Consider the following 25,807-nt stretch of genomic DNA (forward strand, 5'->3'; position numbering starts at 1 on the left):
TCACTTCACTGTTGTTTGGATAACGAACAAATCTACTTCATTTTAAAGACTTTTTGAGTCTGTAGTCACACAGACATCCTCTGATAAACTTCCTGGCAGATTAAAACTGTGTGCCCGACCGAGACTCGAACTCGGGACCTTTGCCTTTCGCGGGCAAGTGCTCTACCATCTGAGCTACCGAAGCACGACTCACGCCCGGTACTCACAGCTTCACTTCTGCGAGTATCTCGTCTCCAACCTTCCAAAAGGCAAAGGTCCCGAGTTCGAGTCTCGGTCGGGCACACAGTTTTAATCTGCCAGGAAGTTTCATATCGGCGCACACTCCGCTGCAGAGTGAAAATCTCATTCTGGATCCTCTGATAAACTTTCATTGTTTAGCTATTTTCATCTAGCCACCCAAGAAGATAAATACACATTGTGACCACTGTTGGGAGGTAATGAACATCAAGTATTTAAGTGACTAAAATGAAATGACTGTCTATGACTCTTAATTTTTACAATTCAGTAAATCTCTTTGTTTGTGTCCTCTGCGTGCTATGCATGTGAAATATGTCATTGTGACTTAAACTTAGGTACTACAGATACTGCTGTTACAGATCACACACTTTTAACTTGGCTGTGGGCAGAAAATGTTGGATGTGACAACTTGTGATCAGCTCATGGCACATTGACTGCTGAGACAAGCTCCATCCCCTCCTTCCTGAGCATCCAGTTTGTAGTTTATAAGAGAAATGAACATGTAATGGATTAATGCATTGTAAAGATGACACAAAACTTGATGGTGAATCACTAAATTGACCTGCTTTCTGCTATGGTGTACAATACTATTATGTAGCTATGTTTGGCCACTAGCATAAATATTCTGGAGCAGAATGAAGTCACCCAACTTTCATCAAACAGAGAGGGGTCACGTTAAAGCGTGTGAACTGTTCCATCATTGGTCTCTGCACCACCATTATCAATATTTATGTAAAAACAAAAACATCACGTATCTGCAGGTGCTTTATACCATTTTTCTTATTAAGTATGTGCTCTAACATGACTCTTGGCAAAGTGGTTCATGGGAAGTAGTTCAACAATGTAAGCTGAATTACCTTGAATAGCACTGAGTGCTTTGAAGTCATTTCCAACATTAATTAGCAGACAACACTGTATTCCAAGTAGAAGCAACATGTGGAGTTAACATATGCTGAAATGTTATGTATAACTGGGTTTGAAATCATTGTATTTATTGATATGTTGCATGTGTTAAGCATTGTGTTGTTTGATAACTAAAGTCAATTGTGACACTGGAAAGTGTTCATTAGCAGACATCATATTTTGCTTGTTACTGATGCAGTTACATGCAAGCATAATACAAATGTCACCCAGCTTGTGGTTACCTAAGCACATGACTGGCCTTCTCCTGCTTTCACCTCTCAATGTATTTTTATTTTATTTTAAGTTACTGCTTAGTGAGAAAATCTGAAACTGAGCACAACTGTCTTGAAGCTTACACCTTCACCAACTACTAACCAGGACTTTCAATATGTCTATACCCTGCACAACACCACCTTACGGTATGTGGCAGTGTGCTACAATTATCCAATACACCCTTCCCTGCCTCATTTGTGAATGACACATGAGAGGAACAATCGTCACTAAAACCAATATTAGCTTTAATTGTTTTTCTCGTTTTCATCATTTCTTGAGACATATGTGGCAGAAGTAATACATTGACTGACCATTATCAAAAAACATTGCCTAGGATTTTGACAGTAAACTCTCTGTGATGCACAATGCCTCTTTTGTAGTGCCTGCCACTGGAGTTTGTTGAGCATCTCTGTAATACTCTCATTCCAGCTAAACAATATGAGAAAATGCACTACTCTTCATTACATCTTATTTATCTCTTCCATTAATCCAACCTGGCAGGGGTCACATATTGATGAACGATATCCAAGAATCAGCCAAACAAGTGTTTTGCAAGTCACTTCTTTTGTGAATGAATTACATTTCCTCAAGATTCTTTCTATGGAATCGCAGCCTGGCATCTGGTTTCTCAACTATTTGTTAATGTGGTCATCATGCCACTCTAGTTTACTCTGAGTAGTTACTCCTAGGTGTTTTATGGTAGTTACTGTTTCCAGTGGCTTGTCTCTGGTAGTGAAATAGTACAGTAGTGGAGATTATAGTCAGCAAGCATACAAAATTCCACCAAATGGGGGAAATGACCCGAACAGCCACTGGCAAGGGCAGAATGCAACTGGGTGACAAAATGATCTGTCACAAGCTGACTATAATCAGTACAATCAAAATTACATTTCAAATAGTAGCCAGGGACAACAAAATTTCAAATCAAGAACCATGCCAGATACTAACCGGTTGGTGAAACAAGTCAAATAATGTGTACATAGTTGAGGTTACCCCTAATGAAGAGGTCAGTGCTCAGGGTAATTCAGAAATCTCAAAACAGTCTTGATAGGTCCCCATTCAACAACCAGTAATAGGGGTGGAAGCCTGGAAATAGTTGAAAGCTGTGTTCTTAGGTATGACAACTGTGGTGATATCAAAGATGACCTGCATTGAGAACATATTATGAACTGTGTAGATGAAAATGAAGACACAGCATAGGCAGTATTCAATGCACAAATATTTGGTTTCGGGATACCCATAGTACTGGACACTGGAGCTACCGCCAATATAATTTCATAGGGTCTGTTTGACCAATTACAAAAATGAGGACACACCCATGCTTCCAGTCCATAATTGTAAAATCAAAACAGCTGTAGGGGTTAAGTCTAAAGGCATAATATTACAGGCATGGATTCCTATTCAAATTGATAGCTTCTCTTTAGAATGCATTTTTCTGATGGTCAAAAGGCTAATGGTAAACTGCCTTATTGGCATGGACACCTCTAGGAAGTACCAAGCACAAATTGACACTGGTAACGAAATGTGCCATTTTGTTGGGAATGACCAACAATATTCAGTAGACCTAGTCAAGTCAAACAGTAGTGAAATAAAGTGAGAACACCCTGCTGACATTCTAATACAATTCTTCTTTCCTACCATCATGTTTGTAAACACACAAGAAATTGAGCAATCAGAGAAAGAGGAAATAGGCCATGAGATCATGTCTGCCAAGGTGAGTGAGTCAGTGCATCTTACAGAAGAACAAAAAGAAGAACTGCAGGAGATTTTAATACATTATGCTAACATTTTTGAATAATGCCCTGGCATAATCAAAGGATACAAATATAAAATGGAGGCGTACCCACATGAAACCTTTGGTTTTTATTTTTACCCCATTCCATGGACCAAGAGGAAAGAGATCAGTAAACACTAAACTAGGAATAATAAAACCATTCTTTTCTCAATACTGTGGCTGCATTTTAGTCATTAGCAAATCAGATGGTAGTGTGTGCTTCATGATCAACACATGAGGAATAGATAAAATTATTATTCCTGTCAGGATGCAGCCCGACAACCTGAAAGAACAACTTCAAAAAATTCCATAATGTTAAGTACCTCACCATAATAGATCTCTGAGCCTTGTACTGCCAAATTTCACTACATGAAGTAAGTACACTGTCTTTGTATGTGGGGGCAAAAGCTATGAGTTCTGTGTTCTCCCTTTTGGTTTAAATGTCAGTGTGGGTGTATTTATTTCTGCTTTAGATTGAGTCTTAGGGCCTGAAATGTTAAGTAGACTCACAGTGTATATTGATGATTTACTGATGGGTACCCCCACATGGTCAGAACTCTTAAGGCTCTTTGCTCAAGTCTTGTATAGGTTTTCAAAATACAGAGCCACAGCCAATCTAATGAAATCACATTTTGGTAAGGAAAGGGTTAAATTGGACACATAATATCTCCTCAAGGCATACTTCCAGACCCTAAGAAGCTTGTGTTATCAGACACTGTGGTATGCCTCAAAATAAGAAACAGAGTGATATCTTGGATTAGTATCTTTCTTCAGAAAAGTTGTACCACAGAAGCCTTTAAATAGTGATGCTCTATGAAGCTATTTTTAATGCCAACATCTTGCATCATCCTGACATGATCCAGGATTTTTGTGTGTGTGTGCAGATGTGTTCTCACAATGGTTGGGTGCTTGTTTATTCCAAATCATTGACATGAATAGGGAGGTTACCCAAAGGTAATTAGTTTTGCTAGTAGGACCCTATCTGAAGATGAACAACTATATTCTGTGACCAAATTGGAAGCTCTCATGGTAATATTGGCTTTCAAAAAGTTTGAATATTACACACTCACAATTACCTGTGGGGAAAGTATTGTGACCATCAGTTTTTTTCCCTTCCTTTTCAATTGTAAAATCTTAGACAGGAGGTTTGCTAGGTAGAATTTGTATTTACAGAAATTTGATTTTGAAAATGTGCATGTCAAAGGTAATTAAAATGTAATTGCTGATGCCTTATCAATGTTTCCACAAGGTCTGGATGAATTCTTGGAATTTGTGTAGAACAGTTCAGACATCATGGTTCTGTTGATGAAAGATAAAACACAACAGCCATGCTACATTAGGATGTATAAAAGCATGGAGCAACTACAACAAACTGACCCCAGATGGTAAAAGGTAAGGTTACAACTGGTGCAGAACAAAGATGACAGGCTGAAGAAATTTTTTACGATTTACTAAGGTGTATTGTTTCATTGGCACCACCCAGAACAGAGCCTGTGGTGTGTTTGTTTACCAGATGATCATGTTAATTACTTTATGTTACACACTCACAATGTTTGAGGACACTATGACATCTCCATATGCCTTAGTAAGATAAGTACTTATTGTTACTATTGAAATTTAAGACGAAAAGTTCTGCTGGTAATATGGAAATTTGTTGTGTGTCAGAAGGCTAAGCATACAAATAAGTCAAAACTAATTGCCTAAAAGACTCTTGGAGATAGTTTCCTTGGACATGGTTGGACAGTATCCACAGGGGAAACAAGGTGTACAATATGTTGTTGTGCTATATGATGTTTTCTCCAAGTATGTCAAATCCTGTGCCATATAGTCAGTGATTGTGAGCATCATTATCAGAAGGATTACAATGGATTTTCTACCCAGAGTAGACAAGCCAGAAATATTGTTGGTGCAAAATGCATTGTACTTTACAGGCAACTGTTGGAAAGAGTTCATGAACACCAACAGTGTTAAACATGTACTTTTACCCAGGCTTCACCCAGAAGCAAGTCCCTTAGTGAGGATATTTAAGGACTTTAACAGATTTATCTAGACTTACACCCATCAAAAACACACAAGGTGGATAAAATAGATTACCCCATTCCGGTAAGTTGTTAATAATCTCCCACATAGCTCAACTAGCTATGGAATTGCTGTTTGACAAAAGACAAATACATAATTGGTAAAAACATCTATCTGAGGTCTCTAGGAAGGAAATATTACATGAGGAGAAAATTGTTGGGCACTGCACTGGTTAGCATTGAAGAAAAGGCAGAGCACAGAAAACAACTGTATGATAAGAAAGTAGGAAGCACTGTAAAGTACCATGTGGGACAACAAGTACTCCTTAGGATCCATCCAGAATCATTAAAGTACGGTAAGCTGAATCACAAGTGGCAACGCTGTACACAGGGCCATTTTTTATATCAAAAATCCTTCACCTACGGTCCTATATGTTAGCATACTGAAACAGTGGTAAGGAGAAAGGACTCTACCCACACAAAGATTTAGGTGAATTTGTGCACTAAACAGAATTTGTCACTGATCAGGCATGGCTTAGTTTAATGTATATAAGTGTATGTAAGAGATTCCCTACTGCCCACTTGAATATACATATTATGACTGATCTTTAGTGTCAACAAAATATTTCATTTTTGCCTGTTTCATGTGTGTTGCCCTATTAGGATGTAAATTTTAGTTATGTAAGATTTTTATTGTATGTTTATGGGCCAGAGAAGCTCAGAAAACATTACCCTCACTGAGCGTGAGAAATTATTTAATTTGACACTGTACTCTTTAAAAACACAGCAGGCATGTGATTGGGATGCAGCATTTGTAAGTACTGAAGTGGACTGAAGACAGAACTGTGCTTACACAGTTGCTAGCTTTAAGGCTGACAGCCTCCATGCATGTGCACAGCACAGCTGCCAGATGACAATTGTAACTTAGCGAAGAAATGCCAAGCAAAGTACACTTACAGAAAACTTTAGACTTGACTTCTAAGGAAATAAAATATCTACCCCACAGAACTAAACTAAGGTTAAGAAATTAGGAAGAACTATGCTAAGGAATGTGTATACAAAGAATGAAGCAAACACTATCTACAGAAAACTAGCTACACACTATAATACCATGGACAAGCTATTTACATTTATACAAATGGCTTCTTACATGCTACAGAAAAGGGGATATCCACATGAGGAATTAAGGAATATAAATTACGTCTTGAATATACTATGTGAAACAGGATTGTGCCCCACATACAACAACAGTTTTCTTCCCAAGTGCAAAAAGGTAAGTCAAAACAACAACTACATACGAACTTGTAAACTCTTACAACTAAAAATAAATAAATAAATAAATTTGATAAACTGATAAAGACTGAAGTGCATACTGATAGAAATTGACTGTATGAATATTAAAAATGTGATGCGTTAGCAGCAAGCAGCTATGCACTTCCAGAATGAAATTTTCGCTCTGCAGTGGAGTGTGTGCTGATCTGAAACAACCTGGCAGATTAAAACTGTGTGCCGGACTGAGACTCGAACTCAAGACCTTTACCTTTTGCAGGCAAGTGTACAGCACTTGCCTGCAAAAGGCAAAGGCCCCGAGTTCGAGTATCAGTCTGGCAAAGAGTTTTAATCTGCCAGGAAGTTTCAACTATGCACTTAATTTTAAGTTAATATTTAAGTGTCCTTCCAGCAAACATCATTGGCAAAACAGAGAATATAATAGTTAGGTGTTTGGAACCAAAGCATAAGGGCTGCACTGAAAATAAATAATTATATGTATAAAAATATGTGTGAATGTGGTTTGTGTATGAAAAAGTTATTGTATGCCAGATGTATAAAAAGGTTGGACTCAGGTCTTGTGCTACCAAATGAAAGGTGGTCAAACCAAGCATTACAAGTCCATGTGACTGAGAAGAGCATCAAGCAATAGATATTTCAGTACATTTGCACATGAACACAATTTGTCTCAGCATTGTTTAACACTAGCTCATTGACACAATTCTCAGAGAGACATATTCATGCACAACAGAATACACAGGGGTGATATCATGTAGCAAAGGAAGTACAAGTTACTGATACTGGAGTACATTGTTTACAGTTGATGATGACACAATACTGTACTGCCAGAATGTATCAGTAGATAGTAAACATGAAGTAAGTGTATTAACGCTAACAGGTAGTCATGAAATGATGTACTCATTAGTTCTCTCATGATGAATGAAGGATTGCAGTGGTAGAGTAAAAATGAATGCTTCTTGCTGTCCATAACATTTCCTGAAGATCAGTAGACACATCCTAATAAACTTTTCAGAGGCACAGCTAAACGTAGTTATGTGGGCTTATTGCGATTTTGTGTTATGAAACTTCCCTTCCTCTGCATCTGTGGCAGTGATGCTCATGTCAGATGTGGTTTGTGAACAAAAGGCTTATGCACATCATGTGATAATGTTGTATGCAAATATTTTATCAATACTGGAAAATGAGATTGACAAAATGACAATCTGTATAATGTTGAAGTAAGACTGTGAGACTATGAACATAGACTACTAACAAATGAACATTCAAAAGAGTAATACCGAAAAGCAAAATGTGATAAAAATGATAATGTAAAAACTGAAAGACGTTACATGACATAAAAATCACAAGAAATGTATGTTGTATTACTGTCTTGTATTTATAATTTCTGTACAGTGTTTATATAAATGTTTGTACATTCTTTATGTGAAGAAAGGTAAATACCATATGAAAATATGTATGCATTGAGTAAAAAATACACAAACCCAGTGGGTCAATATATTTTAAAATGTAAATACTCAGGTTATTGTAACAGTGATAACTATGATGCAATGTAAAGCTGAATATGTTTTCCGGGACTGCACATGTGAACAAATAACTGCAAATGTGCTACAAACATTTTCTGAAGGTTAAAAACCCTTAATTCTGTGTGTTACCATAAAAAAAAGGTGTGCTAGTGCTGTGCCGTAACGAACATTTATATCCTTGGTAGACTCAGGTATCGACAAGACATTGTACTGCAGAGAGGGTATGAAAATGAATAAAGGCATTGGAGACTTACCTTGGACCCATTCAAATATCTTCAGGATGCTGATAGCATCAGCCTGGTTTAACCACTTAAACATGTGTATCATGACAGGAACAAATGCCTGGGTCGTAAATAATGAACCTCCTCGCTGCAGCATCGATGGTTCCACTAATACACTATCCTTAGCACACAACCTTGCAGTAATGGGATGAACAATTTTATTGACTTAGGGTAAAAAAGTTAAATTATAGCACACTGATGGACAGCTCGACTTAACTGGAAACTAAACTCAAGAGCGTGCACAACATATGTCAAGTGAAATGCGCACACTGGCCAATGTTGCAGTAGCAGCGGTTATATTCCAATAACCAAACTACAGACTCCGAATTCAAATGTGGCTGTTGATGCAACATTAATTTTTTTTTTTTTTAAATAGTAGTAGTAATAATTTGTAAAATGTACATTAAACAAAATTAGTCATACATATTATGTAATGACATATTCCAGGGGTAAATGAGGTAAAATTGGCCGTGAATAGAGGTCTCAGTACCCTGACAGGCCAGGAGTGGGAAGTACAGAAAAGGTGCAAATAGTGTAATGCATCACCACTGTATACTGAAGTCCAGTGATATGGATGAAGCCAGTATACAGTGAGAGGGGGGCAGTCGTGTAGGTTCATTAAAGGACCTACACATATAAATAAATATTTGCACCATCTTCATGTGGCAAAGATATCATAGGGAGGTATGTTTATCTCAATATGTTAACAAAAATTTGAAGGGTAAACTGTCAATTTTTTATTTACCTCATTTTTTTTCCTTCCACTGATCTCGGTCTGTCTGTCTTTTGAGCTGGTGTAATAAAGAAGTATGTAATTGCACTCTCCCAGTATTGTTTTAATTAAAAGTTATAATATGCAGAAGTCACAAGTATTCATTCTCATACCTAGCTAAATCCTCTCCTCCACCTCTTGATGTGAAGAGGACTTGCATTTTTAAATGAACCTTTTTGGTGAGAAAGTCAACACAAAGAGAGGATAGCCACAGCAGACAGGCCAGCATTTTTGTACATCTTTGGGGAGAAAAGGTAAATACCAAGCTGCACACCAAAACTAAAAGGAATTAACATTTATCCAATGTTCCAGAACTGCGACAAAGTTCTTGACACACAAGCATTTATACCTGCGTGCACTTATGGGCAGGGAATTTTTGGTGCGGCTGAATGGTAATTACTACAGCTTTGGACAATTCACATTATTTCTTTCCCCAACCACTGTAGTGCCTTCTTGGTGTCACAGGATGTCAGCCTTTTGTGGGATATGATGGAAAGACAGGTGCAGTGCTGTGATCCAATGACAACTACGACAGGTGAACTTCGGAACCAGGTGAATGCAGCATGGATGGCTATACCACAGGACACTGTTCATGCCTTATAAGCATTGATGTCATCACACTTAGAACAAGTTATCAGGGCCCATGACAGATCCTGTGCCTACTAGACAACAGTACACATGAAGAGCTGAGGTGTCTGAAATGCTAATCATTTCTGCAGAACACATTAATGTACATGTCCTGCGAATGTGATTGCCCTATCTCTAGTTGTTCAAGGTGTTCTGTTTTTTCTGAGCAAGAGTATTAGTGTAAAACAAAGCATAGTGCTGGTGACAGAGATGCTGAATGAGAGGGGTTTGGCCAATTCCTGATGCCTTCAATGACTACTGTAGCAGAATATTGTCAAGTGAACTTTCACAAAACCCAAAAAATTCTGGTCATATATACAGGCTGTTAGTGGCACCAAAGTTAATGTTCAGTCCCTAGTGAATCAGATACTTAACTCAGTTTTCAAATGTTCCTTTACAAAGGAAAACCCAGGAGAACTGCCCCAATTTAATCCTCATACCACTGAAAGGATGAATGAAATAAATATTTATGTTAGTGGTGTTGAGAAACAGCTGAAATTGTTAAAACAGAACAAAGCCCCAGAGCCAATGGAATCCCTGACAGGTCCTATACTGAAATTGTGGCTGAGTTAGCCCCTCTTCTAACTATAATTGATCATAGATGCCCCAAACAAAAAACTGTGACCAGTTCTTGGAAAAAGGCACCAGTCTCACCCATCTACAAGAAGGGTAGTAGAAGTGATCCACAAAACTACAGTCCAGTATTCTCGACTTTGATTTGTTGTAGCATTTTAGAGCATATTCTGAGCTCAAACATAATAAGGTATCTTGAATGGAATTGACCTCACCCATGCCAATAACAGCAGATTTCAAAAACATCGATCATATGAAGTCCCACTTGCACTTTTCTCACATGACATACTGAAAGCTTTGGATCAAGGTTATTAGATAGATGCTGCATTTCTTGATTTTGGAAAAGCATTTGACTCAGTATCACACCCACCCTTATTGTCAAAAGTTTGATCATATGGGATATCAAGTGAAGTTTGTAACTGGATTGAGGACTTTTTGGTATCACACCCACCCTTATTGTCAAAAGTATTATCATATCAAGTGAAGTCTGTAACTGGATTGAGGACTTTTTAGTAGGGACAGAGAGTCATCATCAGATGTATGAGTATCTTCAAATGTGCCCCAGGGAAGTGTGTAGGGATCCCTGCTGTTCATGTTGTACACTGATGACCTTGAAGACAATATTAATAGTAAAATCAGGCTTTTTGCAGATGATGCAGTTATCTGTAACGAAGTACCATCTGAAAGAAGCTGTATAAATATTAACTCAGATCTTGATAAGATTTCAAAGTGGCGCAGGGATTGAAAACATGCTTTAAATGTTCATAAATGTAAAATTTTGCACTTCACAAAATAAAAAAATGTAGTATCCTATGACTACAACATCATTGAGTCACTGTTGGAATTAGCCAACTCTTACAAATACCTGGGTGTAATGCTTTGTAAGGATATGAAGTGGAATGAACACATAGGGTGAGTCGTGGGTAAAGCAGGTGGTAGACTTTACTTTATTGGTAGAATACTCGGAAAGTGCAATCAATCCACAAAGGAGATCTTACAAATCACTCGTGACCAGTTCTAGAATAATGTTCAAGTGTGTAGGACCCATAACAGATAGGAATATCAGGGGATGAACATATACAGAGTAGGGCAGTGCAAATTGTCAGAGGTCTGTTTAATCTGTGACAGTGTGTCACAGATTTATTGAAGGAACTGAATTGGAAGACTCTTGAAGACAGACATAAAAATATCCTGAGAAATACTATTAACAAAGTTTCAAAAACTGGCTTTAAATGATTAATGAATATTCTACAACCATATACATATCCTCTGCCATGCATCTAATGGTGGTATGCAGAGTATAGATGTAGAATCCCTTTCTAGCACACAGTTTTAATGAGCCAGAAGGTTATGTGCTATTCTTATGGTTCACTTTTAAAAAATAATGCTTTATTTATTTTAATTGTATTTACTGTCTGCAGAAAAGCAATATAGCATCAAATTGAAACAAGGTCAAAATAAGAACAGTAGCTTTTAAATTTTCATCCATACTCTACAAATTAGAGTGAAGTGTATGACAGATGATACTTCCCATTTGCCGGCCGGAGTGGCTGTGTGGTTCTAGGCACTGCAGTCTGGAGCCAAGCGACCGCTATGGTCGCTGGTTCGAATCCTGCCTCGGGCATGGATGTGTGTGATGTTCTTAGGTTAGTTAGGTTTAATTAGTTCTCAGTTCTAGGTGACTGATGACCTCAGAAGTTAAGTCACATAGAGCTCAGCCATTTTTTGAACTTCTCATTTACCCATATTAGGAGTTCTTCCTGTTCCATTTGTTTAATATTTACAGGTAGAAATATGATTTAAATGCTCCTGTGGCACTGTAATTAGTCAGTTCTTGACTTGATGACTCCTGGGGGAGTGACGCGTAAAAGATTGTAATATGTTCCTTGATTCTTTGCTTAATAGCAATTCTTGAAATGTTGCAGGATACTTAATACCTAGCTTCAAACATCTGCCAATTCAGGTTTTTCGGCATTTCTATTACTCTCTCACATGAGTCAAACAAAAATTCCATGGTTCATGCTGCCCCCCTCCCACACCTTCCTTTTAAAGCAGTCTCCTTTTATAGACTGATTTTATTTTCCTAGGATCAGAAGTCTGCCACCTCCCACAGATGAACATGTACCATCATTCCTCTCGATATCCTCACAAATTGTTACAACCATGTATATTTATATGAGTTGATTGATTCCAGTTGTGACAGTCATGTTGTAATTAGAATTGAGTCCAAGTCCAAAATCAGGTTCTTATTAAAGTACAGCACTTGGCAATGAAAGCAAGTTTATTATCTACATGAACATATAACCAGAACATAAAAGAACTGACCTCATGGACAGAGAGTGCTGCTGTTTATACAAACAATGAATATTCTTGAATTTACAAACATAAGAAATTTCTAGAACCTTCCAAAACTGATAAACACAAAATAACAAGTACACATTAATGTGAGCACCACCTATGTTTGACATCAGTGTGCAATAACCACTCACATACAGCAGCTGCCAGCACTAGCAGTGGAGAGAATATAAAGTGTGTCAGGAGTGTGCGGAAAACTGTGCAGTTGTTGATGTATTGGGAAAACAGAGCAATTTACCTGATGTCCAAAAGGTAATGATCATTGGCTTTTGGGCCAAGGGTGGAATTATTTATGAAATGATTAAGTTTGCAAACCATTTATGTGATGACATGGGTGAACAACAGTTGCAGAGATGTGTACAGACAAGTACACATTCAACAGTTGAGCAAGTGGCCACCCAGATGATCCAAGGGGATACAAACAGTTTCTCTTCAGTGATGGTCCACTGAATGTTGCCATGTACAGGCCTCAGCGACAGGTGCCTGGTTTGTGTACCTACGCTGACTGCTGTTTACTGACAACAAAGGCTGAAATCTGCATGTCAATACTGCAACTAGAACGCACTGAGTGGCAACAGCTGGCCTTTTCATATGAATCAGTTTTTATACTCCACTGGACAGATGGCTGTTGGTATGTATGGCATGAAACATCTGAAAGCAAACACCATGCAACAATTGTTGGAAGGGTTTAGGCCAGAGGAGGGAGTGTTATAGTTGGGGGAAAGTTTCCATGGCAAAGTGCATCAACAAAAATACCGTATTTACCCAAGCATAAGACAACTCTGGTTATATAAGATGTCTCCCATTTTTTTAAGAGGCTTCTTGAAAAAAAATTATTTTTAACAAATTCTGACTAATCAAAATCACAAACTTTTTACTAGCATAAAGTTTCAGCCTGACATGTTGGCATATGTTATATACAGTAGAGTCCCATTAATCCGAACTAATTGGGACTGGACCTAGTTTGGATTAGCCGGAATTACAGTGACGAGTTTCTAGAATGAAGTATACCAAGCAGATAAGTAGGTACACCATGGTAACAAATGGGAACAAGTGTGGGAACAATAGCTCACTCTCACTCCCTGCCCTTTTTGTTGTGCATTATTGAGACCTTTGTAGTGTCTGAGGTCAGTGCACAGCCAGTTGGCTCATAAAGCACTTGGTTATGTTAGTTATCGATTGCTGACACACATAACAGTTGTATTCATTCAAGTGTAGTGGTGTATGTATTTTCATTATGAGTAAACAGAACATACAATGTTAACACTCAAAGAAAAACTGAACGCTATGAAGCGGATAGACAATGGTGAAAATGTATCTAAGTTGGCAACAGAACTGGGTGTTGGTACAGCAACCATTTGTAATTGGAAGAAGAACTGAGTGAAGCTTGAACAGTCCTGTGCAACGTCTTCAGGAAAAACACTCAAAATTCGGCAGCCTTTGGAACAGTCCCAGTACAAAAAAGTGGATGAAGCTCTTTACCTTTGGTTTATGCAGGAAAGAGAAAGGGGAACTCCTTTGAGATGAGCACTGTTTCAGGAGAAGGCTGTTTACCTGAACAAGTTAATTAATGGTGATGAGTCTTTTAGTGCAAGTACGGGTTGGTTGGACAGATTCAAAAAAGTCATGGAATCCATCAGCTAACAATTACTGAAGAGAAGCTTTCTTCTGACCATGGTGCAGTGAAGGACTACTTGGGTGTGTCTGAAAACATTATGAGAGAGGGAAAGTATTCTCCCCAACAAATTTATAATGCTGATGAGACTGGCCTTAATTTTAGGGCATTGCCAACAAAAAGCCTGGCATCAAAAGCTCCTGTGTTTAAAATGTGCAAAGATCATGTGACTTTATTAGTATGCAGCAACACTGCTGGTAATCACAAGCTGCCTTCAATGCTGATCGGCATATCTGCTAGGCCCAGATCTTTTAAAAACTGCAACATGAAGTCCCTGCCCATGTATTATCGCAACTAGAAAAAAAGCACAGATAGATTGTAAGCTGTTCAAAGAATGGTTTCATGGCCAGTTTGTTCCCTCCATTCGACAGTTTTCTAAGGAAAATTATTTGGCTCTCCATGCAGTCCTATTCACTGATAATGCGCCGTCTCACCCCAGCACTGAGGAATCATGTGATGGAGAAATTGTGGCAAAGTTTTTGCCGCTGAATGTTGCACTGGTTCTACAACCGATGGACCAGGGCGTACTGCAAACATTAAAACTGATTTACAGAAGACAATTTTTAAGAATGCTGATGCAACATGACAGCATTCCTTTAGTGGAAAAAATAATAAAGACCTATGTGAAGGATGTTGTTTATTGGGCCGCTGAGGCATGGCAGAATATTTCAGAAAATACTCTGAGAAAATCATGGAGAAAACTGCGGACATCTCTTGAATTTCAGGACAACCTAGTTGAAAATTAAAGAGGAAAATCTACTACAAATGATACAGACAGTCAATGGATGTGAAGAAGCTAGTGAAGGAGATGTAGATGAGTGGATGGCAGCGGATGTGGCTGATTTAGTTGCTGCTGTGAACCATACCAGGAAGAAGTGGACTGCTGTGATGGATGTGACAATGTGCCTGAGAGCGACAAAGGAGAGCTGGTGTCACACAATGATGCAGCAGCCCTTCACCTTGCGCTACATTACTTAGAGCAACAGCCCACTGCTACACCTGCTGATTTGATGTTTATGAAATGATGGCGCAACTATGTGTCATACATTAGACTTTCTTCATTATGCCAAAAAACAATGACTGAGTTTTTGTTATCTAAAAAGTAGGGATAAAATGTCCGATGTATTTTAGTAAGTTTGACAGCTTTTCTTTCATTGTTATGCATTGTTTAAACCTAATTTTTTCTTGCCAATTTTTCTAATACACATTTAATGTACTGTGTAAATTAAAATAGTTTGTATGAACACAGTTTACTGCACAGTTTTCCATACTTAGACTAACATTTTTTCATGTTCAGGTTAACTGAATGTTCGGATTATCGGGGTTTGGATTAGTGGGACTCTGATGTATTCTAAAGCTGGACCATTTATTGTTTGCCTGCAATTTGATAATATAAGGAGAAATAAAATAAACAAAAAGAAATGGTTTACATTAATTTTTATCCTCATAATCTGTAAGCCAGTTGTTTGGGGTACCATTGTTTTTAATCACCACCATCATCCTAATAACACAGCTGTGAAACTTATTTGACTGTTCTCTCCGAATATATTGTGATTTCTGAGGTTGTGGTTATGGTTGTCCTGAGAATACAGCTGTTTCTTGCTGAACACATATTGGATTTCCCTTCTCTACTGCTGTGAGAGTGTTACAATGTTTCTTGCTTCCAAACATATCATCTGCCCACCCCTCTGTCATTGGCTGTGTAGAAGCAGCACCTGACACATCCCCTTTCATTCCCAGCATACCTCACAGTGAACTTGACAACACTGCTGCAGTATGCTACTGGGCACTGTGTAGACTCTTACTGTCTCCTGCAGAAATCTATACTATTGGTGCATATTTGTCAAGTTTTGATGTGAATTCAAATGGATCTGGACAAACTGTAGTTTAAACATGGTATACATTCATAAAAAGTCAGCACTGCGCAAGGTGGTGCAGTGGTTAGCACACTGGACTCGCATTCGGGAGGACGATGGTTCAAACCCATCTCCAACCATCCTGATTTAGGTTTTCTGTGATTTCCCTAAATCATTTCAGACCAATGCCAGGATGGTTCCTTTGAAAGGGCACGACATTTCCTTCCCAGTCCTTCCCTAATCCGAGCTTGTGCTCCATCTCTAATGCTCTAATGACCTTGTTGTCAATGGGAAGATAAACACTAATCTCCTCCTCCTCATAAAAATTCAAAGTTCTTGGTATAGATTCCCTTGGTTGGCACCATGATGAAAATTGTTGCCCACTAACCACTCCTCTTCCCACACTCATCCTACTTTTCAGCTGATCTGACGTCACTGTTCCCCCTCCAACATTTGCACAATGCTGTGCTTGATCAAACATTGTTTGTAACATCATCTAGGGTGTAGGTCACACACAAGAACACCAACTCACATGTAAATAAAAGATGGTAAGCACAGATCAGTCCAATTCTCGAACTTTCGCTCACCCTGTGGTCTCGTGACATCTGTCAGTACTATCTCCATGACTGGTCTTGCAGTTGAAATTTATTCTTACAATAGAAATTACAGTCAGTTTAACATGATTTATTTCAATATTTTTAGACATTTAACTCTGGATTAATTTTCTTTCTTGCTTAATCTGAATGTCACCATTTTGTTCTAAATCTGATTAAAAGGTTGTAATGTTTTTACCCTGTATTCTAATACTTGACAGTGACAAATTTCTCATTTGCAACCCACTTGGTAAATCATTACAACTCTCATAACCAAATAAAATACTGACCTGTATTTAGAATCGAGCAGTGTTTGCTGGAGTGCAACATTTAGGCCTTTCAATATTACCGTTACTTAAAGAGCAGCATAAATGTTTGTATATGGTACCCATACATGTACAAGAACTTTTATTGCAAACCTGTTCAAATACTACAAGAGCTTATAATATCTTAGAATTTAATGCTATGTCCTCTTGTAGTTCACAAAATTGTCAAATTTCAAGCAGATCAGTCAGTTCCCAGTTGCCTGTGCACCTCTTGCACTAGTACCCTATGAGTCAAATTTCTGTAGAATGCAGTTTATTCATCTCATAACATACAGTTACAAATCAAAGATTTTTGTACTGGAAACATGTGAAATTACTAAAAAAAAAAAAGGTTATAATAATTAACATATTTCAGCAGGTATTTCTGCATTTAACACATGAACAGTTTAACAAGAACATATATAACACTTATGGTCATTTTGCAGCTTGTAATACAATTTATACAATATATTAACAATTTATTATACACTTGCCAGCCCAGTGGCTTAACGATGGGGGCCAGTGTGCCGGCCAGCCTGGATGTGGTTTTTAGGTGGTTTTCCACATCCCGCTAGGTGAATATTGGGCTGGTCCCCATGTTCCATCTCAGTTACACGACTCACAGAAATTTTAAACATGTCTGCACTATTCCATGGCTTACACTAGACGCAGACAGTTGGGGTAGACACATTCCATCTCGGGGAAGGGGGGGGGGGGGGGGGGGGGAGGGCAGGAGGGTATGGGGTGGCAACAGGAAGGGCATCTGGCCACCCCTTCTAATTAACACAGCAAATCTGGTTATCCATAACAGCAGACCCCACAAGTCGGGATTAATGCTTGGAAAGAACTAACAATTTAATATAGAATAGATAACCTTTATTGTTTCTTTTCCTTTCAAATTTCCAAACAGTCCTGCATGAATTCTTCAATTGAATAATAACATTTTTCCACTAGTGTATTGAGTAAGAATCTCTTTAGTGGGTTAAACTTCATATTTAACAGATTTGTGTTATTTAATTTATTGTAAACTCTTAGTCCCATGTACAATGGTGTTTGAGCATAAAGTTTTAAATTACGAGAGGGAAATTTGAAGTTGTGTCTGTGACAAGTACTGTAATTGTGGTTAAAATTAAAATTGTCAGCTGAATTTTGATTTTGCATATGAAAATAAAAATTATGATTCTCTTGTGAAGTGTAAGTAATCTTGGGCTGTTCATAGAGTTTCCCCAGAAAATTATTCTGTATCGACTTATAGACTCAAAGCAGCTGTGGTGGACTATCTTCTTGGTGTCCATAAGGGTGGGACCAGATAAGACAGTCATTTCATAAGCTAGGCTGTATCGACTTATAGACTCAAAGCAGCTGTGGTGGACTATCTTCTTGGTGTCCATAAGGGTGGGACCAGATAAGACAGTCATTTCATAAGCTAGGCTGTTTAGTTTGTTTGCTAAGAAGTCAACACGTGCCTTCCAATTTAAATTTTTGTCAAGGTTTAGACCTAGAAATTTTACATAACTTGCTTCAGTCATTTCCTGATTGCCTTGCCCAATTTTTATGGGAGATGATGATGTTTTAGGACTGAACTGCACTAACTGTGTTTTTGTGACATTGAGTTTTAATCCATTGTGCTTAAACCATAATTCTACATTTCCCATTATATTTTACACAGTATCATGAATTTGTTCTAAATTGTCACTTTCACTTAAAACCGAGGTGTCATTTGCAACTAAAATGGAGTGAACATCAATGTTTAAAGGTAACTCATTTATGTACATCAGAAAAAGATAAGGTCCTAAAATTGAGACCTGTGGGACCGCTGTACAAATTTTTTGCAGTCCGAGAATGAATTTTTTCCATTTGAATTTAGAATAACTCTCTGTTTTCTTTCTGACAAATGATTTGAACCACTGCATGCCCTGGCCATGACCCTCTACCTATCTAACTTGTGTAGTGATTGACCAAATCAAAAGCTTTGTCAACTCACAAAAAATACCTGCGACCTTTTTACCCTTTTCTAAAGCAGAGCTTATCTTTTCAGTGAATTCCCTGAAAGCATTTTTTATTTTTCCCCTTTTGAAATCCAAATTGATTTTTAACTATAATGTTGTTTTCTATAAGAAAGTTTTCAAGATGTTTTGCAACGATCCTTTCTATCACCTTAGCAAAACCTGGCAGCAGGGATATACGGCAGCAATTTCCCGTGTCATCTGGTGAGCCTTTCTTGAACAACAGTCTTATTTCAGCATATTTTAACACATCTGGGAAATATCCTTCCTCAAATGACTGATTAATAATTTTAGCCAATGGATGAGAAATGATGTTATAAACAGCCTTGAGTACAATGGTTGGAATTTCATCCCACCCAGCTGATTTCTTGTTTTTTTAAAATCTTCTACATCTTTTGGGATAATTCTTTTGAATGTTTTAAAGCTTGCATTTTGTTTTCTATTTACAAAGTTGACATCTACCTTGTCCTGGTGGGCTGTGATATCTACTTCTAATTTTGCCACATCTATGAAGAAATCATCGAAACAGTTTGAGATTTTAAAAGTGTGGTGTCACCGCCAGACACCACACTTGCTAGGTGGTAGCCTTTAAATCGGCCGTGGTCCGTTAGTATACATTGGACCCGCGTGTCGCCACTATCAGTGATTGCAGACTGAGCGCCGCCACACGGCAGGTCTAGAGAGACTTCCTAGCACTTGCCCCAGTTGTACAGCCAACTTTGCTAGCAATGGTTCACTGACAAAATACGCTCTCATTTGCCGAGACGATAGTTAGCATAGCCTTCAGCTACGTCATTTGCTATGACCTAGCAAGGCGCCATTACCAGTTACTATTGATGCTGTAAAACATGTACCGTCAAGAGCGATGTTCACCAATTATGGATTAAAGTTAAGTATTCCAGCAGCTACATACGTTTTTTGTTAGTCTCATTTCCTTGACCTGTTCCAGACCTCACGCCAGCCTGCGTGAGCTAAAACGCGTGCCTTTCGGCTTCCTCTCATAGTAGGTTGGCTGTCTTGCCAATCGACAACAAAAAGGATCTATAATTATATGATTCTTAATTTTTATTTGGACAGTTTCTTGGCACTTTTTTTTTCTCCCTGCACAATTTTTTTGAATGTATTCTTATATCCCTTTACATACCCCACAGAGTCAGCATTTTTATTATGTTTTAACTCATTGTGAAGCTGTCTTTTCCTGGAACTAGAAACTTTTATTTTTGGTGTAATCAAATTTATTTTGTTGGCCACTCTCTGTTGCCAAGCTTGAGGGGGAAAAGTTTCACTGAAAATATCTAAGAAACAGTTTAGGAATGTTTTGAAATTTTTTTTCACTTGACACACTATTATCTAGAGGCCAGTTTATAGTTCTCACTTTATAAGAAAATATATTTACATTCTCTTAGGTAAAGATCCATTTAAAACATATTTTCACATATTCTGGTTTTCCTATTTTTGGAAGCTCTATGAGCGGTGCTGAATGATCCAATATGCCTAAATCTAAACAGAATTTGATGCCATCCTCAAACATAAATTGTCAGAATATTGTCAATACATGTTTCAGAGTGGCTATTCCTTTTAGTACATTCAGTGAAATTTAAATTAAAAGCATATTTCTGAATTAAGTCACAAACATTTACAGTGTCATTATTATTATTTAATACATTTATATTAAAGTCTGCTGGAATTACAATTTTTTTCTTTCTGTCTTTCTAACAAACATTGAAATCTGGATAAAAATAATTGTGTTACAGCACTTCCAGGAATTCTCCAAAGAGATACATTTACAGAATTTAAACAATTAGCTCCACAGCTCAACTTTCAAAATTACCTTCCTCATTCAAACAATTAAATTCATTTCTCTCTTTGAAATTTATTGAGTCATTTAGAAGGATGCAGCAGCACCCACAAGATCTGTTACCTCTACAAAAACTACTGGAAACTGTAAAATGTTCAATTTTGTTAAGGATCTCTATACTGCCTTTTGTCAGGGAATGTTCGCTTAAACATACAATTTTTAAATTTGAACATTCTGAAAGCAGAACCTGAAGTTCATCAATTTTTGAATAACTTGGGTTACAAAAATCTGAGGCTATACCGCTTATATTCCAATGCATTAGAAAATGTTTATCGCTATTTTGAATGCTTTTAAGTAATTTGTTGCAATATATCTATACTTTTTATTTTCAGTTGATTCTTTTGTTTTAACATCCCTTCCACACTTTATCAGTTTCCCTGATTATCGATGATTTTGCAAATGTCCAAAAACATTTGACTCAGAGTTACTGAGCCTAGCCTATTTAGATGTACCCCATCTATACCCAGACATTTGTTACTTATAAATTTGTTTTGGTTTATAAATATAGCACCCAGCTTATCACATTGGCCCCTAATTCCATTGTTTATTTTATCTGTGTGTAACTCACTGATCTCCTGTAAAAAATACTACTTATTACCTGTATTTAGTTACTACACAAAGATTTGGCAGTACAAATCAAGTTTTGAGATTCACTAATGATTTAGGCCTCACTGCTGTGTCGAACAGAGTTTGTCGCAATATGCATGAATATGCCCTTGAAATTTGATTTGACACCATTTATGTTAGTAGCAATGGTTTTTGAATGGTTGTTTAGTTGATCCAGCCTAATGCCTGGATGCACGCCATCTTTTGAATTTGGCACAACGATATTTTCAAGTAAGGAATCTCCTATGAAGAGAAATTCTTCTTTTCCATTTGCTTAAACCTTACTTTGAGGCTTAATTTTCTTTTTCTTGTAAGTAACACTGCACCACTGGTATTTATTTTCTGAGTTTGTGCTGTTTGACTGCAGGCCTATGTCATTACAAACTGATTTAGAAGCATTTGTGGATCTTGTGAAATATCACTAAGTTTGCCAAAATTTTTGTTTTCACATTGGACTTGCTCTAAAGTCACTATGTATGCATTTGTTACTTCATCTCTTTGCAAATTGGACTGATTTGGATTGATTGTAAACCTATCACTCCAAGTGGTCTTGAGGTTATGTTTTTCACTTTCACGATTCACGCAACTGCATATTTTGCGATTCTTCATATCAGTGTTTTCTTTCTTGAGTAATAATAGCTCTGGTTTTAGAGTGTTAACTTTGTTTTGCAGTCCTTTGATGGTGATATCTTTTGTTTTCACTTCCGAAGCTAGTGACAATCCAGAAATGACCAGTGACATCGTCATCGATGAATTTTAACGATATGTTTGCGCACTTTTCGTGCAACCAAAAGTTGCATTTCACACACAGAATACCTTTTACCACACGTTTTAAACATTTTTTACACAATGAGCCACTAATCTTATTGTTTTCCATGAGACTTGTTCCACTGCACTGTTCTACAGATGCCATGTTTCCTTCTGTATCAAGCGCTTCAGCATATCAGGAAATCTCTTGTTTTTTTCAGTGCAAATGTCGTTTGCTTGAACTATGCTTCCTAATTCTTAAAAATAAATCTGCATGAGATCTCAATAGCCAAAGCTTAATTTGTAAATGTAAAATGAGCCCTTTATCACTTTATTAAACAATGTTAATCTCAGCAGCCATAGATTAATCTGCAAGTTTAAGAAAACCCAGCATTTTTCAACTGACCATTTTGGGAAAAAACTTCATCTTATAATTGAGTAAATATGATATGCATATACCCTTGTGGGCTATGTCCACTTTTAAATGCAGTTTATTTCTCCTCGGCACAATGGCATCTACTGTCAGGACAGTGCAAGATGTCACACAGCTCACACTGTACGAGCATGGTTCAAAGAGCACCTGGATGAGTTTACTGTACTTCCCTGGCCACCAAGCTCCCTGGATGTAAATCCATTTGAGAATCTGTGGGACCACATCAATCAGGCTGTTCACACCCTGGATCCTCAACCAAGAAACCTAGCACAGCTGGCCACGACACTGGAGTTGGCATCGCTTCACATACCTGTTGGTACCTTCCAGAACCCCACTTGCTCTTCCTGCATGTCTCACAGTGAACCACACTGCAAATCATGGTTATTCAGGCTTTTGACAGGTCTTCATATTAATGTTACTGGACAGAGTATTTGTTGGTGGTCACATTTGAACTGGTGACCTGCAGCAGGCCAGCTAATGATGTTAACTACTTTTCTACACTGCATGCAGCAAAGCTCACAGCTTTGCACCCTCTCCTGGAGAAACAGTGACCTGCTATTTTACTGGAGGAAGAGCAACCCACTGTTTCAGAAGATCTCACTGGAGCTGACTGCGGAACCCTGTATCTAGACTTTGTCAATGGACCTCTGTATGGCAGTGCCGACAGATTCTCAACTGTTATATTCTCTTCATTATGGCAAGCACCAAAGGCAGAACTTTCAATTGAAGTTCCTCAGCTGTTAAGCGGGTCTTCAGTTTCGTTAAATGAGACCTCAATTCTGGTTCTCTTATGACTGTAGTAGGACTTTGTACAGAGAACATGGATGATGTATCTGCACTTTTGAAGGGTTACAATTCTCAACTGCATATGTGAAATTTGACAAGCAATGAAGGATACAATTCAGTGCAGAGTAGCACTTTAGTCATCCAGGTTGTATCTCATTGGCTGGTGCTTGGTGTTATTGTGCTCTTAGCTTTTCTTCTTGGTGTACAGGGTCCATATGTGAGCTACCTGTGTTGCTTCATGAGTTCTGGTGACTATGTGTTTTATGTATCATCCAGATGAAATGAGACATTGTTGTTTCAGCCTTGCAACCCTGTACAGAAACAACGTGAAGCCTGTAGTGTCTTGCTTTGCCATATTGCATGTGAATGTGATAATGAACAGCACTGTACTCCAATCTCTCTGTTAAACATCAATGTACATCAGCAGCATATCTGCTAATATTTTAGTAAAGCATTCTGTGACACCATTCATCTATGGGGCTTGGTAGTTGTCATCCTGTAGTCGATGCTGCAATGTGAAATTACCTCTGGCACTAGCCTTGACTGGTAAATTTTCCATAATCAGAGATGATCACAAATGGTGTTCTGTGCTCAAAAATAATATCTTCTCCTAGGAAATTTACAATTTCTGGGGATTCTTCAGCTGGAGCAGCTCTGGTGAAAGCATAGCAGGTGAGGTAGTCATTGCAAACCATTAGCGGTCACTTCATGTTTGTCAACTTCAGGAAACCCACCAAAAGGTCAGTTGCTGCTGCTGGTGGAATTAGTATCAAATGTCCTGGAGGGAACTGTGCCACATACTTTCATCATTAGCATTCCTTACAGCATCTCACATAGTGTCTATTGGATTGGTAGAGAGCTGGCCATTGATACCTATGTCTGATTGTGTCTAGAGTCTCCATAAATCCCACATGACCAGATGTAAGAGCATCATGGAAATAGTTCAGAATATCTGACCGTAGATGAGCAGGGATAGCAAGAAACCATTTCTATTCCAATGGATCATAGTTCCTCTCATAAAATGATTTGTTTGTTAGCTGGAATTCTTCTTTGGTTGGTCCTTTCTTCATCAGGACTTCAGTGGTTTTCAGCACTGCTGGATCTTCCTTCTTTTCAGCAGCAATGTCATTTAATGCAGTGATGACTGAGGTAAAACACGGCCACTGCTTGGTCTAGTGTCAAGGTCGATATTGGATTACGGAAGATTGGGGTCTGTCAGATTCCTTGCCACTGTGGCATATACACATCAGACGGATGCTGCATACTGTTGAAGATCATTACCATGAACACCAATGACAAACCAGACTGCAGTAGCATAACAAGTTGGCAGTCATGGAAGACTGTCTATTAAAATTACACAAAATGGATTACAATCCTACTAGTTCTCACACAGACTTCCAACTTCTGAAATAACCTACTAAGATTAGAGTAAGGAACTGGTCATTGATGTCATGGTAGTTGCTACATCCTTAGCAAGGCCCTGGAACCTGCACATAGTTTGATTAAGAATGCACAATGAACTGACATTGGGAGCAGGTGGAGCAACGGCAGAAATGCTTCCGGCATGCACCAGAGGGTGTGAGCTACAGACCGAGTGACCAGTAGGCAGGAAGAGGTTGGGGTCCAGATATCACACTCAGCGCAAGGTTGGTGGGAGAGGGGAATGTGCCACAAGTGCCACAGTAGCTCCTGGATACTCAGTTAACCAGCACAGCCAGTGATGGCATGGTGGTCATTTGCTGAAATATTGTGCCCATTGTAATGACACCCATGAACTATTTTGTCATAAATTACATGGGAGAAGTTGATAAACATATTATTCACACTATCTATGAGGCTGTAAAAGAAAGATAGTGTTTTTCATTAACTTACATTTATATGTTTTTCAGATGATGTCTTAAAAGCTCTGCGTACTTGCTGTAACCATTGACTGTCGTGCAGTCCTTTATCTTGGAGTACCCTTTGTAACTCACTGTTGTCTTCATATTGGCTAGTTTCTTGGGATTCAGGTGACGGAAGATGCCTTTGAAAGTCCAGAAAAGGAACTGTACTGAGTTCAGCTACAATGTCATCACTGGTCCTCCTGATTTCATTGCAGGATACAGCAATACATTCATTTGGTCCACTTGGTGCATAAAGGCGAAATAGAATACAATGCCGTAAGAGACTGCACTTGTCAACAACAATGTGCAACTTATTAGGTTTCAACAAATCTTGATTAATATCACTCTTTGCTCTAGCATTTTCCTCTTGCAGCTGTAGAAGCTTGCTCTGTAAAAAGAAAATACAGTTTCTGTATTTGCAATAGAAGATAAC

At 38.1% G+C, this 25,807-nt stretch overlaps 1 protein-coding gene across 1 annotated transcript in view; it reads right to left on the reverse strand.

Annotated features, from left to right (window-relative positions):
- The window catches only part of LOC124622445 (protein broad-minded-like), a 286,578-nt gene that overhangs the window by 84,292 nt on the left and 176,479 nt on the right, over positions 1–25,807 (reverse strand). The window contains exon 4 of the mRNA XM_047148144.1: positions 25,364–25,762. Coding sequence (XP_047004100.1) covers positions 25,364–25,762 — 399 coding nt within the window. The remainder of the gene's footprint in view (positions 1–25,363; positions 25,763–25,807) is intronic.

Source organism: Schistocerca americana, chromosome 7 (genome assembly GCF_021461395.2).
Source record: "Schistocerca americana isolate TAMUIC-IGC-003095 chromosome 7, iqSchAmer2.1, whole genome shotgun sequence".
Lineage (NCBI taxonomy): Eukaryota > Metazoa > Arthropoda > Insecta > Orthoptera > Acrididae > Schistocerca > Schistocerca americana.